Genomic DNA, 10,362 nt, shown 5'->3' with positions numbered 1-10,362 from the left:
CAGTAAAGGGAAAAACTGCATCTAATACACAAAAAATAGAAGTACTTATCACTTGAAGCACAAGTACAGTTAGGTACACAGCACGAGTACAACCATACTAGTATTGAAAGTACGGAAAAAAATGTATTATGAAACCTATTAACATGGGATCTTATTTTGAAGATATCGACACGAGGATCTCGAAAGTGAAAACGAATCGTAATTTGGACTTATGGTTCTTAAGATAATTCATTTTTGGAAAAAAAACGAATCTAGAAAATAAAGGACAAAGCTGATACAATGAAGCCCCTCTGCCTTCTCTCTCCTCTCTCATCCCCACCTTACTTCCCCTTGCGACACGTGGCGAGCTGGGAGACCAGTTCCCAGAGATTTTCTAGCACCACAGCGCGCCACTTATCGCGTGCGGAGCGAGTTGTCTTCCCTTCGCGAAGGTCGGCCTTTTTTAAACGATTTCGCATAGGCCTTGCTTTTGCGAAGGAAACAATTTCAGCATGTTCAGTTCGTCCATGAGGGTCGATCGTTGAAGGCGATGCGCATGGGAGCGCCTAACCATCACAAGGGGACCTATTAATGGGCCTGGCCCATTAGTCGGTTATTTCAAAAAAATCCAGATTCAAAAATTTACTTAGATTCAAATTTGCCCAATTTACTTAGATTTAAAAATTACCCAGATTCGAACTTTGCTTAGATACTTTGAAAATTTGTTTGAATTTGAAATTTTCTTAACTTCAAAATTTGCTCCACTTCAAAATTTGTTAAAAAAGAAAAAACACAAAAAACGAAGAAAAATAGAAACCCAAGAAAACCGGAAAAAAACCCGACAAAAACCAGAAAAAACCGTGGCCTACAACCTCCCAGCAGGTTAATGGGCACGGCCCAAAAACGACCCATGGGTAAAACCACGCAAGCGATGGTTTGTAACCATCACCCCCACCGATGATGAATAGGAATTCACGATGCGCATAGGCTAGCGAAAGGCTCCGTGTCACGATCGTTGGGCCGGCATGTCTGGTTACAATCCCCACCCGATGGTGTTTGTATGAACTACGATGTTGCTTAAATAAAGTTGGGGTGGTGTTTTCTCAACAAACAAACAAAAAACATAGGTCTTGCTTTTGCGAACAAATAGAACATAAAAAAAATGGTTGCCTGAGTTCATGAAGAGTAACCAGCCGTTGGGGCTCAAAAGGTTCCCTTCTCCAAGCACTATTTGGATGTTCACAGAACTCAAGTGTTCCGAAGAAAAAAGAACGAGCCAGCAATTCAGGAGCCCAGCTCCAACATAACAGGTGGAGGAAAAATTAATGTAAATGAGACAGCACATCCTGCCATAAAGAAAAGCGAGGAAACAGATACAGGAATGATATTCTAATCAGCAATGTTACAGTGATACAAGGCCTAGACTGCAAATATTTTACACAGATGGGATCTACGATCTAGGCTGCGATCTAAGCTAAATCCAGTTACAATGACCGCAAGAGCCATCACTCCCACGCATGGAATCGGCAGGCTTGGCTGGAGCTCATTTCTGAGCTTTGACTGACACCTCAACATGTATTCACCTGCAAAGGTAGAAAATCAATGGGAGATGTTAAATGCCTGAGGATGCACATAACTGCTTCGGCGCAATATCTGCTCAAGAACGCAACTCAGAAAATGCAATGTAAAGCTAAGATCCCTCCGGTTCTCTACTTTTTCTCCTGAATGGATCCCCTCCGTTCCAAATTAACTGACGCAGATTTGTCTGAATACATGCATATCTAAACAAACCTGTGTCAATTAATTTGGAACGGAGGGATTATTTTACTTAACATGCCATAGATCCATTGTAAATTTTGATCAGCAGCAAATTTCGAACGGTAGAACATCAAACAGATAGTTTGCAAAGAAAACAATTAGCTAGCTTATCACGTGAATGCACCAGATAATATTGCTCACCAGCAGTCTCAACTTTTCCATGAACGCTCTTGAGCAGCTTGAATTCCCTAATATGAAGCCACCAAAATAAATGATGTTGAATGAAATTCTTAATCCATGCAAAGATATTGTGCGGTCTAAATCTAAATATTACAAAAGATACCTGCTGGATCCTATTGGGATCAATATTGCCAGTTGCCTGCAACTGATTATAGTTTAATTCCTGTACAGAATTTTGAAATTCAGATCCCAGAAATAAAGTTTCAACTGTGGCAACAATTAGAAAGGACAAAGATGTGATCATATTTCCTTAATTGTTATCATAAAGTGCTGTGGGACACAAATGCAACGCACCACAGAAGCATATATTATTATTTTTATGGAGAAGTTCACATTCCCTACAATTACAACTAAGGAAACTGAATGGGCACCTGATGTTTCATCTGCATCTGGTTATGTCCTTGATGTGACTGAGGATGTTGTTGGATAGATTGCATAGATTGAATTGTTTGAGCCTGAGGAGGTGACTGAAGTTGCTGCGCAACAAGCTTTTGTTGGTGCTGTTGAAGTAAAATAAGTTTCTGATGCTGCTGCTGTTGCTGTTGCTCGTACAGTACATACTCTTCAGGCTTCTCCCACTACAACACAAAAGCTCATGAGAACAAAAATCCCAATAACTCAAATTTCGAGATGATAAGTGATACGGTAAGTATTAATCCCTCACCTTACTCTCTCGAGTAATACTATTGTAGTAGTATTTAAAACCTTCGGGGGAGGTATGTTCCGTCCAATTGCAAGTTAAAGAAACTGCAGGTGAATTGACCTGCTGTGGAATTGCATTAATGTTTGACGGCATCATGGCAGCTGGAGCACCAGGGGTACTGGATTGATTTGGCTGTCCCTGCACAGTCCACAAAAATTTTGAACTTGTGTTGAATGTGAACACATAATACAAAGGACAGATGGAGAACATCAGTGGCAAGGAAAGGAAGCAAAACAGAAAAATAAACATGCAGAAATGATTTTAGATTCTGATATTAAAGAAGCATCTTCTCATTAGGTTAGTTCCTAGGAATTACCTGTTGCTTAGAAATCTGTGTATGTTGCTGCTGATTGAGGTTAGGTTGCTGCTGATTGAGGTTAGGTTGCTGCTGGTGTTGCTGCTGCTGTTGCATTAGCTGCAGCTGTTGCTGAAGCTGAAAAATCGCCTGCTGCGAAGATTGATAACTGGACTGCATAGCTGCCTGCTGTTGGAGTAGCAACTGTGGTGCTTGTGATGGTATCTGCTGGATTGGTTGTTGCATCATTTGTGGTGCCACATTGGACGGAAGTTGCTGTTGTCCAGGAACCGACTGCATGGGATTGGACTGTATGGCTGGAGGCGCTTGTAGAGCGCCTGCAGAAGCATTCTGCTGCGTCAATGGCTGTGATGTGGGAAGCTGGCCAGGTAATTGCATAGATGGTACATTCTGGCCAAACAAACCAGGCACCAAGGAATGCTGCCCCTGCTGATTCTGCAATTGTAAAGAGAAATTGTGTGGTGGTCCAGGTGGCTTTTGCAAGGGCGGGATCTGCTGCCCCCCTAGATGATGCCCTTGTAATGAAGAAGTGTTTATGCCCTACAAAGTAAGAATTGTCATGGCCACAGACATGGAACAATTTCCATCAAAGGCAATCCACAAACATCAGAAGTAATATGCCAGTACCATATGAGATGACGTCGGCACAGCTGTCTGACCATTCCCAGGAAACATCTGAGGCCGAAAAGCACCCTATGATGATTAAAGGTAAGTAAATGGGCCACGAAAAGGCAACAGTGTAGTAAAGGTTTGGCTTGTACCGTACATTATCTGCCGCTGATGTACCAGTGCCACCCATTATGCCCATAGGATTGTCCGACCCATAGTTATTAAACTGATGAGATGCCACTGAGCTTGGGCTTGAAGGGCGCCAAGCGTCACGAGGCATATGTCGACCTCTAGGCTCATCAAGATTGGCAGTCGGCCTAAGTACGGAAAATGATTAGTAATGAATTGAATGGTTTAAGACTTTAAGTAGTAGGATTATTCTTAGTCTAACAGACTATACTAGAGCGTCAGCTAGAAAGCGAGAAAACATGAAACGACAATTCTATATCATCCAACAGTATGTTATTCATAGCATTACACTTTACCTTCTGATACATATCATCTGACTCTTGCAATTCTTTCAGGAATTACTGCATGTACTATTTATTTAATGCTTTTGGCAATTTGAAAGTACAACTAGCCCCCTAAGTGTGGTACTGGTAATTAACGACAGTTATAGTGGACTAACGGTTTTATTAAGTTGTACATGAGGTCATATTTCATAGTGATACATGAAGAATACTGGATAGATTCAGCGATTATTGTCATCAAATCAAAATACGCATTAAATCTTGACTTAGAAGTTAGAACATGCAAAATGCAGCCCAAGTCAGAAATACAAACTCAACGCACGCATAGTCAGGTTAACCATATGAAATTATTTTCACTTACAATCTAGTACCAATCAATTCTTCTTCTGTAAGAAATTTAAAGGTTCAAATAAGAGGAAATCAAACCTGATAACAAGTGCTGCATCAGATCGAGGACTGACACCGGGACCTCCAAATGCAGGGCCACCCCTAACCAAACAAGATAATTCAGACAGCAGCAACGGGAAATAGTGCAGAGTTAGAATATAAGCAAAACAAATATGCATTCTTAACCACCTTGATTCTCCAGGTCTAGGCCGCTTAGGATCAGCAAATCGAACTATTAATGGTTGTTCACACCCCTATCAACACAATGGATACAGTAAGTTCAAAAGGAAAAATGCACAATGTGTCGGCTTGGCACGAATATTTACCCTCATTATGTAAGTCCCACTAAGAGAATTCATGGCCGCAAGTGCAGGTTCTTTTGATGAGAATTTGACAAAGCCACAACCTGCAAGTTATCACATATGTGACAACAGAAGTTGGAACAGAAAAGTGGATTGAAGGAGCGGGGAAAGAAATCTTATAAACCTCGACTCTGCTTCATGCCATCTTTCATAATGTAAACATCTTCCACGTGACCAAAAGGAGCAAAAATCTATTTAAAAAATGAGCACAGATTCAATTTAATATGCAATTGCTAAAACATCAATTGTTACAGATAGATGAGAAGTTCCCCACACCAAGATATTCTTTCAACCAAGAAAACTTCTATCAAGTAAAAAAGAAATGGTCCCTTACCTCTTCAATCTCCTTTGCAGTTGCCTGCTTATTCAGTGATGCGACAAATAATTTGTGCTCAATGGACCCTAGCAAATTAGTGGACAAAAAAATTAATCATCAATAAGTAAATCAAGGAAATGATCTGAAGATACAAGTCAAGCATAACTTAGTTCTCACAATAATTTTCTTTAGCCAAGCTCGGAATAAAATAATTAAGATTCTTATCAGTCAGTACTAGTTTGAATAGGACAAACGTATGGATGTTGAACCAATGGTAAAAAGGAATATGAGAAGTCTGCTACTGTGAAAAAAGGCATGATATGTATTCAGGTATATCATTATATCCAGTGCAGCTGAATCTGGATCGCAAGCTTCCTTTTGCTAATTGCTTTTTGAACAGCCAGTCAAAAGGATTATGTTGAAAAATCATAGCAAACAAACTCTGTAATATAGTTGCAAGACAATAACTGGAGAAATGGCACAAATGCCACTAATAGGCAAGCTAATATGTAACAAAGGTACTCTGAATTATTACCATGACGCTCCTTTTCACCGTCGGCATATCTAACCTGAACAGGGCCCATCGCCTGACAGAAACAGATACATTCAATAATTTGCAGACAAAAGAATGACATTAAACAGATGGCCAACAAAAACTAGTTACCCCAGGTATAGTCCACTGGTTATGAAGAGCTCTTATGGCTCTCTCAGCCTCTTCGGAAGTCGCATATTTAACAAAGCAACAGCCTGCAAATGCGAACATATTGATTTCATCACAAGGCATTACAATTTTCTGCGTGTTTCAGTTTGATATAATGTAGATGCAATAAAAAAACCTAGTAAAGTTAGTAAAGAGAAGGAAATAAGGAGGTTGTTTTCAAACAGGTAATCAAGCTCAAGATCACATTGACCAAGAAAAACAGTGTCCACCACTTCCAATGTCCAGAAGCAGAAGTCAATCAACAAAACAAGCACAGAAACGTTGAATAAGAAAAAACATACAACAGCATGTAGACAAGTCAACGTATCAATTGGGCTGTACTTTGCAACATCAAGCACAATTTCAGACGTAACACGAGTGTTATTTTTACAATGCTCCAGCTGACTGCAAGGTGCACTAAGATTTCAGAAGACAAACCAGATCCCATGATGAAACATTACTGGCGTCACCAGAATACAAGAACAAAACATGAAGTGAATTACTCGCAATAAAGAGAAGCGTGTGCTTCACATAAAGCACCATGTATAACCAATCCACCGTAATTACAGTGTGTGCACAGAAATTGTTCAGTCGTGTAGACAGTATCAGCTACAAAGAAGCTTAAGTTCCCATGAGATAAGAGGCAGGCCATTAGGAAAACCAGACAAACTTCTAAGGTTGGCCCATATTCACATTCTAGAAATACGGTGAAGGGGCATCCACAATTGTACAAACCATTTCTTATGTTGTACCAAGTTGATACATCAAAGGATAATAAGAACCTGTCACAACAGAGCATCTCAAATATGCCACTACATGCTGAACACTATAGCACAGTCAACCAAAGCTACGCTGCAGTACGTTAATAACATGAGCAAGACTTGTGTACACACAACTGTCAGTCGACACACTCAAGATGGCAACCAAATCATGCATGGTAATCAAAATATATCAACAATATCATAGCTCAAGCGAAATCTTTTTGCTCAGCCATACAGCTCCAATAGCTCCGAGTGTTGATATAACCCATACACACACACATATGACAAGGGTCCAGAAACAGGATTCAGCCCCAATTTTCCCAGATAAGGACATATGTTTCACCAATCATTTCGAAGAACACAGCAACCTCAGGTCAAGTCCAAGGACTTCACATAGCATATAGCATTTGTATCATCTGTGTGGCTAATTCGGAATGCAACAGTTACACGCAGCATGAACCTGTGAGCCCAACAGTTCAGGTGGAAGACTCCACATGAATGACATACATAAATTATGCCGGGGTACATAATCACATACAGTGAGCATAACTTTGGTAGTCCATGTCAGCATATAATGTAATAGTACAAAAGAAAATCAAGTAACCAAGATTTCTGTTGTGCGACAATGTAAGGTGAAAGAACAAGAACGGCAGAACCATCAGAAGCCAGACTTCAGCGGTATCAGATAATACTACCAACGGTAAGTGGATCAACCACTTTCCACTGTCACACACAAACATTCAAAACTGCACAGGGCCACAGCGTAGCACAACCAAACAACCAAAACTCAGGAGATACGTTTTGCTGGCAGCAGAGCGATCAAGTATAGTTGAACTGAACAAAGGCATAATATTGCCAATCAAAGGACAGCTCCAGATTTGGCATGCAACCACAATATCCCAACATAAAACGAGTAACATCACATCAATTTAGATAAGTCGGTAAAACACCACACAGCATCATCCAACCAGGCAACCAATTGTGCATTGAGGGATTCAACCAGGGATTCCATACAGTGCAACTCATGATAACAAGTATATTAAAGAAAGAAGCTGAAACCATGAAAGGAAAAGAATCACAGGTTGGCCTTAATTCATTAGAAGGTTAACTGGTCTTCTGCATCACATTCAAGCGAAATAGATGAAAATTGAAACAGCAACCTTGGTTATTTCTGGTCAAACTACATTGAACATGCATATAATTGCTATGACCTGAACAAAGTTTTGTCCAAATCTGCTGCCTTATCTAGCAGCAGAATGGTCTAGTTAGGTTACAGTGATCAGTCGACAGTATGTTGATCCCTTTCTTGTCTTCTACTAACCCAGAGGAGGTAAGCAGAACGGGAGCGCAGTTAACAAAAATCAACAACCGCCAAATCTAACTGAGAGAACATGCAACCTTGTTGCTTCTGATACTCTCAGACCTGAAAAGAAAGAGATACTGGTATGTTGATATAATAAGAAAAAATACTTTTGGCTCACCTTGTTGTTCGCCAGTTTTCCTGTCCCTGATCATAGCAACTTCAAGAACATCTCCATGATTCTCAAATAAAGGTCGAACCTGAAGACAGAAGAAGGGTCTTTCACAAACAAAATTTCAAAAAAAATGTCGATCCTCGAGAGAAAGAAAAGCATAAGCAACAAGAGAAAAAGAAATAACATAGCAAAAGAATGTCAATGAGAAAAGACAGAAAAGTAAATAAACGGCCCAACTACGTTCATCTTCAAATTTGTGAGCTTGTGACAAAATAACATTAAGGCTAAGCACAATGCTCCAAGTGGAGCTGAGATTAAAAAAAGATTAGTTATGCAAATAAGCGTTAGCTAGATAAAAACAGCTTTAGCAAATTTAAAATTTTACACTAGCTTTCTAAAAAAATGTTTATCAGATTTTCTTAGCAAAAAACCCTATTGCCCCTTTTATCTCCTAAGCTAAATTACAGGACTTCTATAAATCTTCACATTGTGTCATGAATATGATCAAACTTAAAATAATTGTAAAACCAAGCAACTTCCGAGTCCTGAGATTATGCACGGTAAATCAACATGCAAAATGAACAGTAGAGGTATTAACAAATCTACAGGTAAGAAAGGGGAGCTACTACATTACGTGTGAGAGTTATACTCACATCGTCTTCACTTGCTGTTCTCGGAACTGATCCAACAAAAAGTTTAACATGGCCACTTTTGTTGTCGTGATCTGCAGGAAATGTTCCACAGGAAAATCAATTAACTCGGAGGTGAAAGGTTGTAAGCCTAAGCTCAAACGTTTCTCCACTGGAGTTCAACGAGATAAAACAGTAAAACCAGAATCTATACCAAACATAAGTTTTACTAAATTGATTGGATGGGTGTGAATGAAAAAATAAGCTGCATAATATGAGGGAAATCGCAACATTTAGATGCATGGGTTATAGCTGAAGCAGATATGACCAAGCTGAAGTTGATTTGACTGCGATAGCTTGTCTGAAGCTTCAGAATGAGATACGCTCCTAGGACATATCATTATGTGATTTAACTGAGAGACAGAACACAACTGCGTGCCTCATGCCAATTACACCATATATACATCTAAGACCAGTCTAAGTTCACCCTTGATGAACAAGGTTCGGTGGTTTTGCCATGTTCGTATACATGATGTGCATACTTGGACGCGCAATTTGTCGCATCCCACCATTGACTTGTCAGCTATGCCGAGTTGAAAGTAGCTGACTGAATTCGAGGTACAATCCTCCACAGGCCATGCAAAATCAATGGCATCGCCTATTCCACAGCGGTCCAAAATAACAAGCTAAAGTTCCGAATCTAGAGACAGCACAGCAATACCTAGAAATAAAGTCAAAGCGCCGAAGAGAAGTTTCTGAACCAACCTGAGTAGTCACCACGGCCTCCGCCTCCGCCGCCTCCGTAGCGGTTCCTCTGCCCACCATCCGCCTCACCGAAGTCGCCTCCGCCGCCGCCGCCGCCGCCTCTGTACCCTCCGGCTCCACTAACGCCTACGGCGTACTCAGACGGCGCACGGTACGGATGGAACCTCCCGCCTCCGCCGCCGTCGCGGGAGGAGGAGCGGTGGGCCGGGCTACCCCCGCCCCCGCCGCCGCCGCCGCCGGACCAGCGCGAGGGTCCGCGCGCGAATCTGCCGTCCCCGCCGCTGCGGCCGCCGGCCCCGGGGCCGGAGGGGTCGCCGGAGCGGTCGCTGCCGCGGTGCATGCTGCGGGAAGAAGGTGGCTAGGGTTTTGACGCGGCGCGCGAGCGAGCACGAGGAAGGAAGAGGGGGCCGTGTGGAATTTCTTGTTCGCCTGGTCAAGAGGAGAGCCAATGGCTACGACGAGTGAAGAGATTGGATCCGATGGGCGGGCGAGCGAGCCGTGAGGCAATCTGGCGGTCTGGGCCCTTTCGGTTTTCCAACGGACGTCCTTCCCCTTGGCTTAATATTCCCAAAAATAAACTTATCTTGTATTTTTGGCTTGACACATTTAGTTTTGATGCAATAAATATGGAAGGTATGTAGTATGTTGCAAAGTCATTCATCTTTTTTTTACATACATAGTGACACGGGATATCATATTGGGCCTCAAGATTGGCTATCTCTGGTAGATCCAGGAAGGAGTATCCGAAGCCCATGAAGTCCAGAAGCATCTGAAGCCCATGAACTAAATAAAGTAGGCAAGTAATAACGCTGTGAAGAGAAACCGACATTGTAAATTGTAACCGATTCGAGTTGGCCTCCGGAACCTAGCCTACTATTTAAAGGCTAGGAGG

At 41.6% G+C, this 10,362-nt stretch overlaps 1 protein-coding gene across 1 annotated transcript; it reads right to left on the bottom strand.

Moving 5' to 3' along the window:
* Nucleotides 1–1,331: 1,331 nt before the first annotated feature.
* LOC124655294 (flowering time control protein FCA-like) lies at nucleotides 1,332–9,825 on the bottom strand. The gene is made up of 18 exons (XM_047194213.1): nucleotides 9,471–9,825; nucleotides 8,730–8,800; nucleotides 8,083–8,161; nucleotides 5,805–5,887; nucleotides 5,676–5,727; nucleotides 5,159–5,226; nucleotides 4,949–5,015; nucleotides 4,789–4,868; nucleotides 4,652–4,716; nucleotides 4,502–4,564; nucleotides 3,763–3,922; nucleotides 3,624–3,689; nucleotides 2,997–3,536; nucleotides 2,642–2,818; nucleotides 2,349–2,555; nucleotides 2,081–2,140; nucleotides 1,939–1,985; nucleotides 1,332–1,562 (listed from the first exon to the last, which is right to left on the bottom strand). Exons 1-17 carry the CDS (start codon nucleotides 9,808–9,810, stop codon nucleotides 1,947–1,949), a joined length of 2,217 nt encoding a protein of 738 aa, XP_047050169.1. The 5' UTR covers nucleotides 9,811–9,825; the 3' UTR covers nucleotides 1,332–1,562; nucleotides 1,939–1,946.
* Nucleotides 9,826–10,362: the final 537 nt, after the last annotated feature.

Source organism: Lolium rigidum, chromosome 5 (genome assembly GCF_022539505.1).
Source record: "Lolium rigidum isolate FL_2022 chromosome 5, APGP_CSIRO_Lrig_0.1, whole genome shotgun sequence".
NCBI classification, from domain to species: Eukaryota; Viridiplantae; Streptophyta; class Magnoliopsida; order Poales; family Poaceae; genus Lolium; species Lolium rigidum.
Note: the sequence above shows the minus strand (reverse complement) of the source record. Positions and strands in the feature narration are given on the sequence as shown.

Excerpts from the sequence above, each read along its gene's own strand:
- LOC124655294 (XM_047194213.1), bottom strand. The coding sequence starts at position 9,810 with ATGCACCGCGGCAGCGACCGCTCCGGCGACCCCTCCGGCCCCGGGGCC. Across the intron at positions 4,869-4,948 it reads TGGCATGAAGCAGAGTCGAG|GTTGTGGCTTTGTCAAATTC; the intron begins GTTTATAAGATT and ends GATAACTTGCAG. Across the intron at positions 2,819-2,996 it reads CACAGATTTCTAAGCAACAG|GGACAGCCAAATCAATCCAG; the intron begins GTAATTCCTAGG and ends TGGACTGTGCAG.